The 20,450-nt window shown below is 50.2% G+C and overlaps 1 protein-coding gene across 2 annotated transcripts in view; it reads right to left on the bottom strand.

The window, feature by feature from the left end:
• SPTBN1 (spectrin beta, non-erythrocytic 1) overlaps nt 1-20,450 on the bottom strand; it is a 95,018-nt gene that overhangs the window by 60,410 nt on the left and 14,158 nt on the right. The window contains exon 1 of one of the 2 annotated variants that reach the window (XM_062609096.1): nt 17,468-17,792. The exons of the other annotated variant lie outside the window; for it this stretch is intronic. Coding sequence (XP_062465080.1) covers nt 17,468-17,576 — 109 coding nt within the window. The 5' untranslated portion in view covers nt 17,577-17,792. Of the gene's footprint in view, nt 1-17,467; nt 17,793-20,450 lie in introns of those variants that run through there. 2 annotated transcript variants of the gene reach the window in all.

Here is a 20,450-nt window from a genome sequence, read left to right as displayed (position 1 = left end):
CAGGACCCAGCACTCAGCCTGATTGAACCCCATGCAATTTGCCACAGCCCCATGGATCCAGCCTGTCCAGTTCCCTCTGCAGAGCCTCCTGCCCTCCAGCAGATCAACGCTCCCACCCAGAATCCTGCAATACCTCAAGACAAATTAAGGCTGAGGTTTAATCCCTAACTCCAAATGCTGGCTCCTGCAGGTTCACATCTTAGTTTGATTTCCATGCTGGAAGTCATTTTTCCAGCTCAGAATGATTGTTTTTTCACTATAGCAACAGACTCCAGCACCTTACCCAAGGCATTGCTAAACACCCTGACTCAGATCCTTGTGCATTGCTCCCGGCGCACCGCTGCTGCTGACACCCAACATCCACAGCTCCCCACATCATACCCTAGGATAACCGTGCAGGAAAAACAGAGCTTCCTTTTGTAGGACAGCGTTCCCATTACCACAGGTCTTCATGGTGCAGGATGTTATAGAATCAACCAGGTTGGAAAAGAGCTTTCAGATCAAGTCCAACCCTTTCCCAGCACTGCCAAGGCCACCACTGAATACCAGTCCCCATGTTCTCTTGCAGATGCAAGGATAAGGAGTTAAACAGCCAGTAATATCCACAGTTTCACTAAGTCCAGCTGTGCTTGGAAGCTTTTCAACTCTGAAAGATGCCTGAGAGGATGGCAGCTCAGCTACTGGGACCACAGTGCGGTGACCAAACAAGATTTTATCTGGAAACCACAGGAACACGTGTGACAATCTTCACTCTTTGTTATAGGAACAGAAGACTGTCTGTAGAGAAGAGGAAGTAAAAGTAATTCCTTTTAACCTTCAGGTGTCCTATGACTACCTCCCCTTTAGCAGTAAGGCAGTAAAACTGAACAGGGGGTGCTGCTTTTCTCCAGCTACAGGATTGAGAGCAGGGGGTGATGAAACTGGAAAACAAGGACCTTAATGTAGAAGACACAGGTCCCTAACGTGCAGGGGCAAGCAACAGCCTAGAAAGCAACCTGTGGGAAGTCAAACTTACACGCACCTCATTCCCAGAGCCCATGCTTAGGAGCAACAGGTGAGCTCTGAAACCACCTCCTTCATTTTCAGTTCCGCCCTGCAGCCAGTGTAACGCAGAGGGACGGCTGCAGCCGATGGGTTCGCTTGCTGGATGTGTTTGCTGTGGTTATTTCATGGCACAACGCGGAGTGACTCCATCCAAACGGGTGAGACTGCGCCAAAGCTCTTACAGGCTCCGACACGACTGAAGCAGGAACCTGACCGTGCAAGATGACAAACAACGAGGGGATTCCGCTCCTGCTGTGTTCAGCTGCTGCTCTTCATCAGGAGCACGACCCTTGCTGCTTTCCCCACTCTGCTCCACAGAGCCTATTGTCCACACGGCAGGGCTGTGGGCACCAGCCCATTCGCTTTCATAGGAAGCACCACCCGGCTTCGAAATCCTATTAAATATCTCCCCTTCTCCATTGAACAGTACAGCATGTGATGACTTTCACTGCTGAAAACACTGGGAACGGGGAAAGCTTCACAAAGCAGCACGTGGACAAAGCAATTCGGCTGCTTTCTCTCTTTGGTGTCCCTACACCTCCCTCACACAATGAAATGATGCACCGGACAATGCCCGGTAGCATTGCAGGGTGCGGGAGGGCAGGTCCTGTCACTGTCCTTGGTTTTACACACAGTTGATGGCATTACAAAAATGTGTCAGCAATACAAAAACAGACCTACTTCGGGTTCAGGTAGAAGAATGAGTGCCTTTATCTGCAGAAAGTTGGATACTCACCTGGAGCATTGTGTGCAGTTCTGGTGTCCTCAACATAAAAAGGACATGGAACTGTTGGAACAAGTCCAGAGGAGGCCACGAGGATGCTCAGGGGCTGGAGCACCTCCTGTATGGAGACAGGCTGAGGAAGCTGGGGCTGTTGAGCCTGGAGAAGAGAAGCTGCGTGGAGACCTCAGAGCAGCTTCCAGTGTCTGAAGGGGGGCTATAGGGATGCTGGGGAGGGACTCTTCATTAGGGACTGTAGTGACAGGACAAGGGGTAACGGGTTCAAACTGAAACAGGGGAAGTTTAGATTGGCTATAAGGAAGAAGTTCTTAATTGTGAGGGTGGTGAGGCACTGGAATGGGTTGCCCAGGGAGGTTGTGAATGCTCCACCCGTGGCAGTGTCCAAGGCCAGATTGGACAGAGCCTTGGGTGCCATGGTTTAGTGTGAGGTGTCCTTCCCATGGCAGGGGGGTTGGGACTGGATGATCTTAAGGTCCTTTCCAACCCGAACTGTTCTAGGATTCTATAAAGTTGCTGTAAAGTCTTCTACAGAGAACAAATGAAACAGAAAAGTCATCTGGGTTGAACAGATTAGACTGTGGGAGAGCTCAGCCTACTTTGTTATCTAATTCAGAAGATGAAGCTGACATATTTAAGCAGATTTAGGGAATACGTGCTCAGCTCTCCCTTGGGGCAACTCTATGAACTCTGGTTTAACACCAGGAAAATGCTCACACCCAGAGCAGCCCTCTGCTATGGCAAACACCCTTCACACAGCTCACTCCATACACATTAGCTATGGAGCTTTGTCTCTGGTACTCACTCCGGGATAGCAGCTGACTTCTTGCTCTGCTGTGTGCAATGCAAACCAGCTACAGAAATGAGACCTTTCCAGTGCATGACTAAAATGGTTCAACACTTGTGGGTGCTGCTGTTGAAAACACTCACACCCAGCTCCAGCTCCAAACACCATCTTCTGCCCTGCTGCAATGGAATGCTCACGTTATTGAAGTTCATTATGAGAAAAAGGAAGACCAAGGCCTGACCCCCAGGATGCTACAAAGCCATTTTTACAGCGTAATAGCAGTGGTTACAGTTGAATAAAGGAATTAAGTTAAAACTTGAACAGGGGAAGTTTAGATTGGATCTAAGGAGGAAGTTCTTTCCTGTTAGGGTGGTGAGGCACTGGAATGGGTTGCCCAAGGACGTTGTGAATGCTCCATCCCTGGCAGTGTCCAAGGCCAGGTTGGACAAAGCCTTGGGTGCCATGGTTTAGTGTGAGGTGTCCCTGCCCATGGCAGGGGGGTTGGAACTGGATGATCTGAAGGTCCTTTCCAACCCAAACTGTTCTATGGTTCTATGATAACTTCATGGCCTAATGAGCCTGCAGTGGAGTCCAATGGATTCCCCCTTGAAATACAGCATGAGAAGTACCTCAGTGCTATCAGCCTTTAGCCCAGAAGGCACCAGTGGCTGATCTGGTGTCAGTGGTTTACACTTGATGCCATTTTTCCCCTCGGAGGAAGAGACAAAACAAATCCCTTTGTGCAAAGGAGCACGGGAAAAGCATCCCAGGACACTGACTGTGGAACTCCCACCAAAGGACAAGGACGTCCTGAGCTCGCTGCGCTATTCCAAGCGCCCACAACCTTGCGGGGTCTTTGCAGCTTCCTCTAAAGGACACTTTGAGCATAATGCAGGGGAGTGCCAGGGATTGGGGGGGGGGGGAATCAGTGCTGTTATTTTCCATACTTGCCCGAACCAGCGCTAGCGAGGGGGACAGCAAGGCTTGGCACATGCAGAGGACACACCAGGTACTTCACTACGTCAGGTCCAGCTTATTTCTTTCCCTGTTCAGCAAACCCAGCAGAATGAAAGAGGCTTTACAGTGGATTTCCACTTGTCAATAGGAGGAAAAAATGAGCGGAGGAAGGAGGAGGGTTCTGTTGTTTTAATGGCTTCTGTTGTTCTCTTGTCCTTTCAGCACTCCTCCCTCTTCTCCCTTGAGATAAGACAACAGTTCCCACACAAGACTAACAGCACTCTGCTCTTTCTACGGTGCAACTATGTGAGCAGACTGGGATCCTCCTTATCTAGGTATTTGGGAATATGAAATTGTAACTGTTAGCAGAGATGACTCAGGAAGGGATGGGCACCAGACTCAGCATTCACCTTGAAGACAGCACTGCACCACCCTAGGAAGGAGACCTGCTGGTGGTGCAAGGCTGGGTGTAGCCAAGCGAGGGAAATTATGATGGTTATCAAGAAGAAAGGTGTTACCATGAGGGTGCTCAGACACGAGATCACGCAAAGGCCGTGGGATCCCCATCCTTAGGGGTACTAAGCTGTGGCTGCCCCATCCCTGGCAGTGCTCAAGGCCAGGCTGGACACAGGGGCTTGGAGCAAGCTGCTCTAGTGGAAGGGGTCCCTTCCCGTGGGTTGGAACTGGATGGGCTTTAAGGTCCCTTCCAATACAAACAAGGCTGGGGTTCTGGGATTCTATAATCCTAAATTATTCGGTGATTCCATGAATTTTAGCAAGCTTAAACAAGAACAGGCCAGAAGAGCAAACTGCCACTATTCCTATGGAATCCCACTGAGGGATTTCAGAGAGCTGCAGGACCACCTCTTTCATCTGAGGCACACGTTGAGACATTACATGAAGAGAGAAGTCCAAGCTGTGATGTGTTTTGACCAAGCTTCTTTAAAACCTCACTGCAATCAGAAAGAGGACTGGATGAAAGGAATGCCAAACCTTGGCTGGGTTCATGTTCAAATCTAATTTCACTCTAATGACAGAAAAGCATTAATGGAAAAATAAATAAATCTACGATGAATGCATTTAATCCTTTCAATTATTAAATCTCTGCGCTAAACGATGTTATCCTTGCCATTAACTGCTGTTAAATCATAATTTTCATTATCACAGCAATATTCTCAATGGAAGAACATGTATTTAAACAGCCGCTGCATTGATCAGGGATTAATAATAGCTGATTTCCCAGCCTTGCTGAACAAGGCGTTTAGTTCACCCAGTTTCCATGGTCACACCAGAATTTACCACTGTTAACTGCACGCTATGTTGTGGAGCCAGATGCACTACACTCTATTGACAGGTTGCCAAATAAAAGTAGTTACACCACAGGTAAACCAAGCCTTGGCTCTGCAGGCCTGAGACTAAGCTAAATCCCAAAGGTGAAACCTGAATCAGTAACAGCAATAGGAATACCATAGGTTACTATAAAACCTACTTGTGTAACTGAAGGGTCGATGGCGTTTGTAACATGCAGTTATTTCTAAGAAGGGAGTTTTTCAAATGCATCGATTTTAATGGGCTTTGAAACAAACTGCTAATAAGAAGCATTAGAGGGAAAAATCCCTAATCCTCTCTGGCTCTAATCTGCAAACCCATCACAGAGAGCTCCAGCTGAACTCCAGGAGTCTTCATCTTTGGAGAGCGGTTCAACTGATGCTTCACTCATCAACTTGCCTAAGCAAAGCTCCAGAAATGGGACCCCGGTGTAAACTTCAGCACACACCTTCAATCAGTCACTTCTATGAAAGTTCTTATTTAAGAACTAATGAATAATAAATTAATAATAAAATAAGAATTAAAAAGAATAACACTCCTACATCGCCCTTGCCATGCGAGACCTGCTTCCTGGGGACCGGTGAGGTATGGACAAGCTGCCCATCCATTCCAGTTCCTCACCTCAGAACTTCCCTGCTGGGCTGGTTGATTTCATTCCAAAGGTCATTCACTGATCTGCTTTTGTGGGACGATGGGATGTGTTCAAGCAAAATCATTTCAGCCTTTGGAGTTATGCAAGAGCAGGGAAAAGAGACACCTTCCCAATGCAGTATTTCTTGCCCCTGTAATAACTTTCAAAGTAGTAGGAGGAAAAAACCCAAAACCTTTGTTGAAACTCCCAAAGATCTCTCTGAGATTTAAAAGGTGATGCAAATTTGAAGGAATTTCCTGGGTAAAATTATACTTTGAACCCCTTAAAGGTGCATCTTCACCCAGAAACGCCAGTTGTTCCTCCAGTCTTCGAATGTGGACTTGTGAGTTGTACTGACTGCAGTGTGTTGATTATACAAATGGTAAAGCCCTACCTGGGTATAAAGATAGAGCCTCTGTTGAAGTTATCCGGGATGGCTCCCATCCCCATGTTTAATGCCAAACATCATCAGCTCAGCACAATCCATACAAGAAGCACCCAAACACTGCTGATCAAAGTAATTTCACAGATGCCTCCTTCATTGCATTGCTCGTGGGCTCTGCGTTCTGGGCTTTCCCCTCTCTCAAACTGTTCAACAGCATCCTTGGGACCTTCAGAGCACAGCCAGAACCACAGCCTATGAAACAGGGCAATTAATAAAGGAAACACAGAGCACAGGAACTTCTGAGGTGCCTGATTAATGCTCCCAATTGGCTGTTAATGGAACAGCAACGTCGTTAAAAGATAATTCAGGCGTTGGTTACGCACAGAACTATTGCACATTTGCCTTACGTACGTAATCAGGCTCTCTGAACTGAGGCTGTTGGGGTGCTTATCCCCATCTCACACCCCTTCACAGGCAAACCACACGCATACACGTGCACATGGGTATGAAAACGCGTTTACGGCACCTTAGATTGCGTGCGCCTTATTTGTGCTTTCCTTAAGCCTGAGGGATCTCGACTCACTGATTTTCAGGTCTCCAAACTTATCTAAGCTCAACTCAAACACACAAGACATCTGTGAATGACAAAAAGCTCCACACACACACTTGTGAATACAAAGCTCAGAGTGATCAATAGCTGGTGCCAAGGAAATGGCTTCAGACTTGGCAATGGGAGGTGCACCAGAAGAGAGAGCTGACTTACGGAGCACAGAAAACAAAAGGTGTTCTGGCACGGGGCAGTTTGCAAACATGCACCTGGAAACTGCTCTCATCCCAGCCCTGCCACTCCCAGTGTAGGGAGCAGCTCTCCTGCATCCAGCACAGAACCGTGCTCCATCCCTATGGAGGATGTCACTGCCAGGACATACTGCATAGTAAAGATTGCATATGTCAGGTTTACTTAAGTGTTGTCTGTTCTCCAGGACAGCTTGTGACTGCCTTTATTTAGAAAGGAAAGGATCTGTAGTGAGGAAATGGCTGGAACATGATGGGCCCCAGGCGCAGAGGATACATCAGCATCCTTCAAGTGGCACAGAGCATCGTTAGCATTGATGTGCTGGCAAATATCAGTGCAACTTGCCTGTTAGGAGCAAATGTTCCAGTAAATAAGGATTTATATCATGGGGATTTTATAATATACCCTTATCAGGCATCATTAGTAACACAGTTATCTGGGGAGAGAGACGGAGAAAAGCATTCAATGTGAGCAGCAGTGGATTGATGGGAAAAACCCATAAATTCCATGTCTCACTCTGTGAACTCCCTCTATAAGGACTTAGGGAACAGCTATGAACAATCATACCCAGATGCAACCAGTGCCTAATCTGCTATCAGTGGCTGATGGATTACCATCATCTATGTATCATCATTATACATCTACCTGTAAAAGTGACAGTGGCCAGGACGTCACCTCAGGAGCAGGCAGGAAACAGCCTATGGGCACTGCCAGCTTTCTAAAGGGACAACATTTAGATTGAGATGAGCTCTTAGGCAGAAGCTCTTCCCTGTGAGGGTGCTGAGGCGCTGGCACAGGGTGCCCAGAGAAGCTGTGGCTGCCCCATCCCTGGCAGTGTTCAAGGCCAGGTTGGACACAGGGGCTTGGAGCAAGCTGCTCTAGTGGAAGGGGTCCCTGCCCGTGGCAGGGCTTGGAGCTGGAGGAGCTTTAAGGTCCCTTCCAACCCAAACCACTGTGTGATGCTATGAGTACTTACACAGCATGAGACACTGGGCACGTAAAGGTAGGGTGAACCCAAATTACTGAGCTCCCCATGCATGAGAACCACAGAAAAGTCAGAAGTTCAGAACACAACCGACACCTGATGTTCCTCCCCAGCTCCTCACTTAACCGCCGCCGCGCAATGGCCATTACTCATGCTCATGGCCATTACTCATGCTCGGTGGCACTCACAGCACAGTCACACCCGCACTCTCAGAGCAGCCTCACTGTATTGCCAGGCAACCTGGAAAAGCTGGGAGGAGGAACACACCTTGGAAACAAGCGGCAGCCCAGTTCCCCTGGGAATAACTGGGGAAAGCCACTGGACACAGAAGCCATTATTACCCAGAGCAAACCGCAGTTAGCCGCCTGCAGAGGCGACTGCCATGTTTTCACTTGCCTTTTTTCCTGGAACCAAACCATAATCTGACCAGACTTTCAGGAACTGGAATCATTGCCTGGACCAAACAAGCGCTAAGAACTGGACTTTGGGGGCTGTTTCGGGAGGGGAAGGCTGAACCCAGCACACAGTATCAGTGCTGAGAAGCTGAAACCAAAGAAGAGATGTCATTTGGGGAGAATGATGGAGCTGGCTGGACTGGAGACACAATCCCACCACTGAGCTGAGTCCCTCAGCACTGTGCTGCTGTGCATTGCATTGCTGTTAATGGGGCTGCCTCGGTTTAGGGGTTTCTTTCCAAGATAAATCTCGGCAGCCAGCATTTACTTTGCTCAGATAAACCCTCAAACCTCTTTGTAACCACACGTTGTTTTGCTGGCATCAGGCCACCCCTTGCTTGTGACTGGAGTGCTGTGGTAATAGGCATCCTTTCTGTACCTTGCCGCCATACTTCCCTCAGTGCCCCTTTGGTGTGTAATTCTCTGGCTGTTCTGCCTGAAAACTCCATTCTGATGGAACGAAGACAAGCAAACATCAAGAAGCCAACCCCTGGAGCAAAACAACCCTGAGAAACACACGCCTGGCCATTCTGACAACATCCATGATTCCCATGCAAAGCCATTTGGGATGACACTTTCCCTGAAGTCTGCAAAGCCCGCAAATATGAAATCATATTTATGACCCCCTACCACCCCACACCCCCACAACAACCTTAATCATAGAATCATGGAATGGTTAGGGTTGGAAAGGACCTTAAGATCATCCAGTTCCAACCCCGCTGCCATGGGCAGGGGCACTGCACACTAAACCATGGCACCCAAGGCTTCGTCCAACCTTGAGTTGTACTTGAGTACAGCTCAACTCAACCCACAGCAGGCCTGTGTGTTCTACCCATTACCTGTAGGCAGAAAACAGACCCTGCCCGGTGTTGTACCTGTAACCAGGACTGTGGTTTTAGACTTGCAGCTCATATCTTTATGAACCCAACCACGGAATCATCAGCATTCCCAGCTCCCTCAGGAAGAGGCCACTTGCTCGTGCCAGACCTTTCACAAGACCTTTGAGCATCCACGGCCACAGCCCTGCACGATGCCGCGGCGATGGGCTGCACGCTGCTGATGCTGCTGCCCTCAAAAGCCTGCTCTGTCGGAGCGGAACAGTGAGGCATTGAGCTGCCCGAGCGCTCCTCCAACAAAGGAGGCTCTCAGCCGGGTACCTCCTTCCAGCAGCAAGTGTACGAGGCCTTTGTGTGAGCACCGGGGCTCTCCCGGCCATCGCGGCCTCGGGCCCCACAGCACAAGTCACAAGCAGGAGCGCTCACCAGCCCTCTTCGTTCCTCCTCGGCAGGACACAAGAGCACCGGGTTCACCTACATGTGGTTTGGGAGCAGTGAGCAATGTCAGGCTCAGCAAGTAATTTCAGGCTCACATGCTGATTATCCAGTATGAGAACATCCAGTATGCGAATAGCCAGTACCTGAAGGGGGTCTACAAGGATGCTGGAGAGGGACTCTTGATCAGGGACTGCAGTGACAGGACAAGGGGTGATGGGTTCAGACTGAAACAGGGGAAGGTCAGGTTGGAGATAAGGCAGAAGCTCTTCCCTGTGAGGGTGCTGAGGCGCTGGCACAGGGTGCCCAGAGAAGCTGTGGCTGCCCCATCCCTGGCAGTGTTCAAGGCCAGGTTGGACACAGGGGCTTGGAGCAAGCTGCTCTAGTGGAAGGGGTCCCTGCCCATGGCAGGGGTTGGAGCTGGAGGAGCTTTAAGGTCCCTTCCAACCCAAACCAGCCTGGGTCTCTATGTCCTCCTTAATTCCATGCAGGCTAGCATGGAGGACACTTGGGCCAGAATTACTTTGGGTGCTGACTACGTTCAGTGCGTGAATCAAAATAGGTGCTCAAAGCTGAGTGAGGAGTAAGGCCCCAGGCCCCAAACTCGTCTTTGGAATCATTCTGTCACTTCACTTGGACAGTGGCACCAGGAAGAGGACCATTACCTGCCAGCCTCAGATAGGAATGTCCAAATGGAATTCCAGATTCCATTTCTTGTGGGAAAAGCAAAGCAGAGTCTAAAGCACCTTATTTACTTTATCCTATCTCCTTCACCACAGCTGTCAAACTTAACAGAGATTAGCTCCTGATCTAGTTGAAGATGTCCCTGCTCATTGCAGGGAGGTTTGCACTAGATGAGTTTCGACGGTTCCTTCCAGTCCAAACTATTCTATGATTCTCAATATTTGGCTTAACAGATTTCCCAAACCTGCCTATTAAACAAAGAAACATCATTTTCACATGGGGAAAAATGTCACTGTTACTTAATAGCTGATATTTAATACCTCTCAATTCAACTTAAACAGGGACAAAAAGACTGTTAGTAACCAAATACTCTTTCAATGCATCCTTACAGGAAATCCAGGCTGCGAGCAGGAGGGGTACACCTACCAAAGCCACGGATATCACACAACAGTAGTTTAGTCCAGGGAATAGGAAATGGGGATTTTATGGGCCATGTCACAACCTGGTGTTTGATTTTCTTCACCATTTCCACTTAGCTTAGGTAGCACTCCATCCACTTTAACAGCCGAAGCACGCACCCAACAGAAAACAGGAAGGCGAGAGAAATGGAGAAGAAAAAGGAGGAAGTCACAAAACAGGTTTGAGAAAGAACCCAGGAATGAAATCCCACCATTGTCCTGGCTTTTCAGCACCACTTTCATCTCTGCCCGGAGCCTTGTTTTATTGCCCCACTTCCCACTGAAGTTAATGGCAAAACCCACGATCGATTTGCACAGCGCGCTCGGATAAGGAAAACACTTGGGATAGGAGCCCATACTCCTGCGTGGTTACAACACGCCTCCGGAGTGACCATGGATGGTCGGTGACATTTAATGTGCTTTTTTGAGCCATCCCGTGCAAAGGGGCCTGTTCCCGTGCCAGCACAAACGGGGGTTTACAGCAGACCATCCCACAAGTCATTTCACTGCGCTAACTCTGGCAACAGATCACTGCCAGGCTATTCAGAACACCCTACTCTCCCATGCACAAGTACCTGCTGACCAGCTCTGGTTTGCCTCCCAAACGAGGAGCCACTAAAAGTGCACCAGAACCGCCCTGTTTGCCATGAAATTATGCTCCAGAACCTAGGGATTTTTGTTTCAAAATTACCTTTCTTATTCACGCAGTTGGAAAACCAATATTCCAAACCTAATATAAACAGCACAGGCTACCAAACACCGGAGTCGTCGATTCTCCCAGTTATTCCAGCGAGGAGCCAAATCCAGTTTCAACATTTACTTTTCCACCTGTATCAACACGGACCACATTAACAGAAATGCCTTCCCCTGGGCTCTTTTACCTCGCCTTCTGGATCCTCACAACTGCCAAAGCCCATAGCCAGAAAAGGAAAAACAAAAGCATATTTTGAAGATATAAAAGAAATTTTGGAGCTTTTGGAATTTGGGACGTGGGATGATCAAAATATCGATTATTTCTCTAACAACAAGGAATCTCTTAGTCCTCGTTTAATCTTGAGCCATGGTAGCAGTTGATGTAGCAGTAAAGATGGAGTTGCCATACTGCACTGAACAGCCCTTTAAAACAGGGACTTAGTCTGTCAGTGTTCATCATGAAGAAGTCTTTCACAAGACCTTGAAGTCTTCCTCCAAATCTCACGTTTAGTTTTGTGGGTTTTGTTTTAACATCAGGACTGGGAAAGAATAGGAGAAAAAGGCTTGAATTTTTTAAGTTCCTGGGTCTTTTTGAAGTTTATCCTTCATCGACAAAACCATTCCAGAACCTTCTCCAAAACCTTCTTCCATAGGTTCGCTACACATCACCTAGGCAGACATATAGATAGTTCATGTGTAATACAGCTAACAGACAACCTGTGGTCACTAAAACGTGGCTTTCACTTCTGACTCCTCACCTCATCAGCCCCTCTCCAAAGGAAGGGTGTGCAGCACAGATTTCCCCAGGCCCTGCTGTACTATTTAGGACTAGGGAATAAATAATGGTGTCTGTGTGTCATTCCACAGTTCCTACACTGTAACTGTAGGCTTTTCCTGCGGGAAAAGGCTGAAATAAGGTGGCTCCGAGCAGCTCTGTCTCACTGTGATTCTCTGCATCACATCAGTGCTACAAAGTGATGTGCAAAGAGCTGAAATTCAACCAGCAGGGAGTAGACAAATACAAGTCTGAGCAAGGGTTTTGCCACAAATGTCCATCTTATGGAGAACCCGAACATGTTCGTTACAACACCTACCCAGTCATTCCCTCTGAGCTAAATCCCTAAATTATACACTCAATTAGCTGGCAAGCTTGCTTTTATAACTGCACATTCGAAGTATTGCTAGACAGAGGAGACTTTCAGCAATATTCAGCTATAACCTTTGTTCAGCTGGTTAAAACACCCTAAACCTGAGGCTAGGCTTCAGATTTGTAAGCAGGAACAGGTACATTGGAAAGAACAAGGGTCCAGTTATCACACACAGAAATGCATCACTCAAAACACTGTGTCTGAGATCACTTAGAAACTCTTTGCAAAGCTGATGGGGCTTGTGCTCAAGTGTCACAGAGCCAGGAGACTGAAGGGTGTCTGCAGACAGCAGAAAATCAAGCAAATTTGCCATGGGAACATGAGAATATTTGCAACTTTGGTGGATCTGAGAGAGTGGAAAAAATCCGTGTGGAGCAGACGCATTCCACCTGGAATGGAATTCAGGCTTCCCACCTTTCACCTCCAACAGGAATTACCATGACAAGAAATGCCAGTGACCAATTTGGTAGACAAAGTAGGGCGTCCTTCGGCTCAGTAAGCACTGCCCCTGGCTATGCAGGTCACTGCTCGCAGCAGACGAGTCCTTTAAAAGGTGAATCTTGCAGTCACTATTGAAAGTGTCTTTTCAAAGGGTACCCACGTATCTTGAGAGGATGCTGGGCGCAGCAAGGAGACCCCACTGCCCCAGCACAGGACAGCATGAGCCCTGCAAACCCATTGGTTCCCAGCAGGAGCTCCCTGTTTACCCATCGGCAGGGATCTGGGACAAGGCTCTTGCAGGAAGAGCGGTGGGGGAAGCTCTGCTTCAGAACAGACAAAGCAAAGCAAGCAGGGAGGTTTTCCTGCGCTTGTGCAGCCTGGCTGGGAACCAGCCCGAGCACCCAGAGCCCGGGGTTGGTGACGCCGATTATCATTGAGCACTTATAAATAGAAACCGTGTGTCTCTCTGTGGCCGAGCGGAACCCAGACCAGTGCAGATCAAAGGCTCACCCAGCCAAGGAGCTCCCCTGCTGAAGGGCACCGCCAGCAGAGCAAGGGGGTGCCCCAGGCACCCCAAATGCTCATACAACTGCGGTTTGTTTCCTGGTGCTGGGAGGGCTGTGTAGCCACAGCCTGTCAAGCCCACAGAACAGTGTGTGGCTAAAGTCAGTTTAAGCACCTCCGATGGGAAAGCAGCTCTCCTTTCCTGCAGGCTTATTTCAGTGGTCACTGCGTTAGGGGCCAGGTTTTCCAAACCATTTCTAACAGCTCCAAAGCAGCCATGGAAGAAAGACACTTGCACCCATGCTGCTGATCACCAAAGACACCAGGCTCCCACTGCGAATCAGAACACTTAGGGTTGGAAAGGACATTAAGATCATCAAGTTCCAACCCCCTGAACAGTTTCCAAGCTGAAATTCAATGTTAAAAACAAGTAACACCAAAATGAACCACCCAAAAGGTGCATCCAAAAGCTCCTAGAGAAGCTGCTTCCTCCGGGCATTTATCAGGAGCACAGATCTGGCTCCCCATCACCGCTCAGGATCCTACATTTGTGATCACCACTGGAAACATCTCACCTCAGGCCAGCCCTAGAGCCCAGACCCAGCTTCCCAACTCCCCTGCGGGTGCTGGTAAAGCCACCAGCTACAGAATGCCAGAGATGCTACTGAATGAATGAATGCCAGGCTGTCCCATTCCGCAGGTGGGAGGGAGGAGGGATGATGTGATAGCTGGTGATGGCTTCCCTGCAGCACTGACCCTCGCTGCCGGAGATGTGGAAGGTGATACAGCTGCAGGGATCTCCTTCCAAATTCCTGACTCGCATTAACCTCTTCCTGCCAACCCCTGTAACCTTGCCAAGCCCATCCACAGGATCCTGGTGTTAGTGCAGCACAAGAGACAGACTTGGTTTACAACTATAACTTACATGGTGTGCTTTTCATTTATAAAGAGCCCAGCTTTTCCTGACAGCCTGAGAGCTGGGCTGGGGCAGCCTGGAGAAGAGAAGGCTCCTGAAGGGGAGACCTGAGAGCAGCTCCAGTGCCTGAAGGGGCTGCAGGAAAGCTGGAGAGGGGCTTGGGACAAGGGATGGAGGGACAGGCCAAGGGGAATGGCTTGAACCTGCCAGAGGGGAGACTGAGATGAGCTCTTAGGCAGAAGCTCTTCCCTGTGAGGGTGCTGAGGCGCTGGCACAGGGTGCCCAGAGAAGCTGTGGCTGCCCCATCCCTGGCAGTGCTCAAGGCCAGGTTGGACACAGGGGCTTGGAGCAAGCTGCTCTTCTGGAAGGGGTCCCTGCCCGTGGCAGGGGTTGGAGCTGGATGGGCTTTAAGATCCCTTCCAACACAAACCAGGCTGGGATTCTATGATTAACTCCTCATCTGAGCAGGACACGTTGTCTCCTCTGACATACCCAGTGTGAGCTACACGGCAACACGTTTCCCCAGACAAGTTTTGGGGTTCTGTCTTTACTTGCAGAGCTACCCCAGCCCTGCAACACCCTCTCTTTCTACCGAACAAGTGCCCTGAGAACCAAAACTCCACACCTAGGTTGAGGCTGATGGATAGCAACCGCTGATGCTATCTCTCAGTTATCATTCCAGGATGGGGCAAACAAACCATAGTAAGAACTGACTGGAACTTAATAAAGGAAACAGAACTTGCTAAAGCATTTCCCCCCCCACACCTGCACTGACATTGTCACGAGCACAAGGGCTGAGTGTGCTAAACCTCTGCATAGGACGTCAGGGTTTAGTTGATGCAAGGGCAGCCTTGGTTCACTCCTAGCAGTGGTTCACTGCACCGCTCTGGACCATCAAGGCAAAGCCGGGATCTCCTGTAAGGTCACCCTTCCTGCCTGGTGCAGAAGGAGCTGGTTTGGAACCTTCAGTGTAGTCCCACCAGGGCTGGAAAATCCACTTTTACACGCTCCACTCTCACCATCCAGTCTGACAATAGAGTCTCCTTACAATTACCACTTCAAGGCATTTAAAAGGGGTGGAATGTGGGAGGGACAACTGCCCACCTCCACTAGGTCTGAGCAGTACCTTGCTGTAACCCAGTGCAAAGCTGTGTAACCGTATGAAACCTCTAGAAAGCGTGAAAAATGAGGCACAAGCTCAGTGTGGGGAGAACATGAATAGGGGCTACAACAGCCCTGTATGTGCCAGCACTGGTGCTGCCCTAGAGTCATCCTAACCAAGGCAAGAGGGTGAAAACACAGGCGTTGAGGAGGAAAACACAAGATTCAAAGGCAGGAAAGCTTCAGAAGGTGCTTTAACCATTGACTGAGCAATGCCCAACGCCACACAACACCCATGTGTGCACCAGAGCCTAGTAGCAAGAGGGCAAGAATCCCCTCGAAGGTTTCCAACTACACGAGCGGCTTTTTAGATACTCTTCAAACAAAGAGCCATTAACCCAAGGAAAGGCAGCACCTGTGTCAGCAGAGCTAATCCTCTCCCTTTACAGCACACTGTGTTTTGGAGGCTTATTTAGCATTCCAGGGAGCTTGTAGTGTGTAATTTAACACATTTCCTGTACCTGCACTCTGAACGCCATCAGTGGCAGCCCTGTTTTTTAAGCCTACCTCCTCTGCAATGTGAGTACAGAGCCCCGGGATGGTTACTGCAAAGTTCCTCCTTACAACTGCAGGAGAACTCGGGGCATTTTAGCTCTTTTGTTGGAGGGAATTGCAGCACATTGAGGGAGAGCATTGCAATTGATGGTATTTTCCTTTCAAGTGAAGGCAGTGCATTCCACTGCAGGGAAAGCTCACTTTCTGTGCCCTCAACAGGCTCTGCTTTCCTCTTTCAGTGGGATGTAAACAGGCAGATAATGGATTCCTGAGCCAGTGACCCAGAAAATGATAAAATCTGCCTCCTTCACCCTGCTAACTTAACCCCAAAGGCAGAGGCAGGGCCAGGATTTTCGTTCCTGTGCCATAAAGCCAGCACCGCAGCCCACGATCTGCCTGGTGCCCAAGAGAAAGCCTCTATATTCCCTCGTGGGCAAGTTCAGAGCCTGGGTTTTCCATGCCTGGCCTGAGGAACGCCTGCGTTGCCAGTGTTTAGGATGCTGTCATTCTATCTCATTACATCCAGTGTGCAGCCACTACTACGAGCCAGTTTACAAGCCACACAAAATACTATGAATGAAAGACGCTGGGTTCTTTCCTCCCTCCCTAAGCCAACAAATAGGAACGTTCTTTGCACTACCCAGGCTCTTCCTCCCTCTCCAACAGGAACCACAGGACCATGCTTGTGGCTCAGACCAGAGTAAAATAAGAAACAGGCAGAGAAGGGCTGAACTTCACTGTGCTCTGGGGTTATTTATGGAGTTACACGGATGGAGAGGAGGAGGTTTGGGTTTGGTTAAAGATTCCTTCTTATTTGGAAACTGCAGTGCTCGAGTTCATTCATCCCTGGAACATGCCTTGCACTGAGCAACAGCAGAGCCTGGTTTATGCTGTCTGAGGCAGAGAGATGCTGGGCACAAGGAAGAACTGGGGTTCCTGCACAGGTCAGAGGCCTCACCTTTAGGGAACACACCACCATTCCCTAAAGAAACACCTGGTTTTCCACACAGATAGAGGATTTCATAGGAAGACACTAAAGGACATTCCCCTGCCTAAAAACAGAGTTAAAACATGAAGAAAGTTGGGAATGTTGAAGCACCTAAATGCTTTCTCATAGGTCTACAACATGAGCAAACAAATCTGTTTGGCATTTATGCAACCCCTCTCCATTTGGAGGAGTTAAGCATTTACAGGGGGTGCACAGCGAGTCAGCGAGGGCTCTCACACTGCAAACTGCACCCAAACAAAGCCGGAGCTTGTGATTCATTCCCGAAGTTCCAACTGTATTTTATGGCAGGATAAAATCAACAGCAAGACCTCTTCCTCACTCTCCCCCTTATTGTTCTAAACCACCCGGTCTGCGTTAGCCCTCCTCTGCAGTGCTCAGTGGGACACACACCTTTACGCTGTGTAACTGGGGACACCCTCAGAGGGATAAAAGCCACACACTATCTCTTCAAAGAACACAAAGCTTTCTCTACAGCACCACTTTAACACCTTGATGCATCGAGAACAAGCCCAGACGAAGGTGTTTACAGGGATCATCTCATAGCAACACCTACAACCCCCCCCCCCAGCCCAGGCTTACCTTGCAACTGCTTGAATCTTCCTTCTAACTGGTTATAGTTATAGGGCACCTGAGCTGCGTACCCCGGGGACAACGGCCCGGGCATGCTGCTCGACTTCTGTAATTCCATCTACAGGTAACCCAGGGGGAGCAGGAGCTGCAGCATAAAGGAACCACGAGTTTCTCTACCATACATCCAAGTAAATCCCAGCTTCCTCGGCTCCAGTCCCTAGGGAAAACGAGCCTTCAAGCAGATAAAAGCTCCGGTTCAAACTCCAGCAGCGTGTGCTGGCCACAACGGAGGCCAGCTCAAAGCACCATGAGGGGGTTACGGTGGGCTTCTGGCTCCCCCCGGCTCCACTGCAGGCAGCTCTGAAGCGCTGGAACGCGGTCCCGGGGAAAGGGGATGCGGTGCAAGCCAGCCCGAAGCGGCGTGGAGGCTCCCGGAGCCGCAGCGCGCACCTCAGCCCTTCCTGACCCGCTGTAATATAACCGGCAGCGCCGGGGCGCGGGCTGATGTCACCGATTAGCATAGAGCGCGCCGGAGGAAGCGAAGGCTGTACCAAGGGCGAAGGGGCGGCGGAGCGGGGCAGGAGACGGCTCATAGGGGCTGCAGCGAGCCCGTCCTCACTGAGCCCCTGCGCTGCGAGCAGCCGGAGCCTGGGGGTAAGGCGGCCGCGGGGTCCCCAGCCCCGCTCGCCCTGCGCGGCCGCAGCAGCCGGTGGTACCGGCCCCAGCAGAGCTGGTGGAATTACAAGCTTTTGTTGGGAGCCTCATGTAACGGAAAGGGCTCAGATTACTATCGCAGAAAAGGAGGGCGCTTCGCTTTATTTGCCCCGAGGAGCGTTCGCTTGACAGAGCAGCGAACAGGCGAGGAGGGGATGCAGCAAGATGCACGCCGGGAACAAGAGAAGGCTCTGGGGAAAGGGCCTTTAAGCAGCCAAGCGCTGTCACTGCGGGTTATGTCACCGGTGCATCCCGACATCTCCTGTGGACGGGGCTCCTCGCCCGTGTACAGCACGCTGGGCACGGCTGCCAGACGAACGCTGTCTGGGCTGCGCGCTGTAACGGGAAGCAGGGTGCCCTGCCTCTGACTGGGGGATAATGTGTGCAGCAGCAGCAGGGCTGGGTACCAGCAGTCACATCCTGGCATTAGGCAGAGGATGGCAGTTTTCCCTTGGGCTGTGAGCTCCAGCCTTCACTTACACATAAGGGAAGGAAAAGGTCAGCTCCACATTCATATTCCCAGTATGCAGCATTTGCATGTTCCTGTTAAAACTGCTGATAGCGTTCGCACAGAAGTTTTCTCTTTGTGTTTTTCCTTGCGTTTCCAAATTCCTTTCCAATGGAATCCATGTCCTCCTCCCACTCCATCCCTTCATTAAACATCTCAAAATGTGCCTTTGTTTTGATATTGTTGGTTCACAAGTTTTTAGTCTTATACTAATGCCTATGAGGACAGCTGCAGTGGGAGCAGCTCAGTCCACTCCCACCAACTCACTGCAGCCCCAGTTCCTGTGGGGCACAAGGTGGATATTCCAACTAGCCCTTCCCAACATGCTGGGGAGCAAATGTGCCAGTCCAACACTGCTGATTTAGGGAGAAGTGATGGGAGTCAATGCCTCTCAGCTGAAGCCGGGGTTTCTAAAAGCACGTGAACTGCCAAAAATGTCTGGCACGTTCCTCCAATGGCCATAAATACACTTAAAATATTTATGGCTTTTACCTATGCTGTTTTACTTGAAACAACACCAGAGCTTGAGCCCAGAGGGGATTATCCCTATGAACTGCGCTCTGGGGAGACCCCCCCTGCAACCCTGATCCAGTTCTGGGGCAACAGCACAAGAGGGATGTGGAGCCAGGCTGTTGAAGCGAGGCCAGAGGAGGCCACGGAGATGCTGTGAGGGCTGGAGCAGCTCTGCTCTGGAGCCAGGCTGAGAGAGCTGGGCTGGGGCAGCCTGGAGAAGAGAAGGCTCCTGAAGGGGGGACCTGAGAGCAGCTCCAGTGCCTGAAGGGGCTGCAGGAAACCTGGAGAGGGGCTTGGGACAAGGGATGGAGGGACAGGCCAAGGGGAATGGCTTGAACCTGCCCGAGGGGAGACTGAGCTGAGCTCTTAGGCAGAAGCTCTTCCCTGTGAGGGTGCTGAGGCGCTGGCACAGGGTGCCCAGAGAAGCTGTGGCTGCCCCATCCCTGGCAGTGTTCAAGGCCAGGTTGGACACAGGGGCTTGGAGCAAGCTGCTCTAGTGGAAGGGGTCCCTGCCCGTGGCAGGGGCTGGAGCTCTATGAGCTTTAAGGTCCCTTCCAACCCAAACCGTTCTATGATTCCATAATTCTACGAGAGTGATTTCCTGCAGACCCAAACCACCGCAGTGCTGGGACCAAGGTGCTGCAGCCTGTGCCCCAAAAGCCTGTTTCCAGGTGGAAAGGGGGTTGGAGGAAGCACCTGCCCTTGTCCCAGCCGCAGGCAGGATGTGAGCTCCCCCCGAGCTCCGCACACATCACAGCCCGATTTCCTTCACGGATTTGCTTTCCAGCAGCTTTTCCTGGTGAAGCCTGTGCTGTGTTTTACCTCCAGGAACCCTTCCCCTGGCCAGCAGGGAGGAGGCCAGGCCCTACCTGCAGCGGTATCGGCTCGCTGCCGTTCCACCCTGAGCAAACAGGGCTCGCTACGCCAGCTAAAGTCCAAGTGACTGACACAGGAACTGGAGCGCTTCCAGCACCATGGAGGCCCTCGACGAGGAGCTTCTCCCCAGCTGACAGCTTTCCCAGCACCGCTGGCAGGCGACACAGGACCGCACGCGGCCGTTAGTAATAATGTAAATTATTAAAGGGGAAAATGTTACAAAAGCAAAACATGAAAACGCTACAAATATTCATTTGGCTTCGACCCATAGAAAACACAGGACTGTCTTTCCCCGCCCTGCCATAAAACTCATTGAAGCAGAATCATAGAATAGTTAGGGTTGGAAAGGACCTTAAGATCATGCAGTTCCAACCCCCCTGC

The sequence above is a fragment of the Pezoporus occidentalis genome, unplaced genomic scaffold (assembly GCF_034315485.1).
Source record: "Pezoporus occidentalis ecotype Australia unplaced genomic scaffold, CSIRO_AGI_Poc_V1 ctg10, whole genome shotgun sequence".
NCBI lineage: Eukaryota > Metazoa > Chordata > Aves > Psittaciformes > Psittacidae > Pezoporus > Pezoporus occidentalis.
Note: the sequence above shows the minus strand (reverse complement) of the source record. Positions and strands in the feature narration are given on the sequence as shown.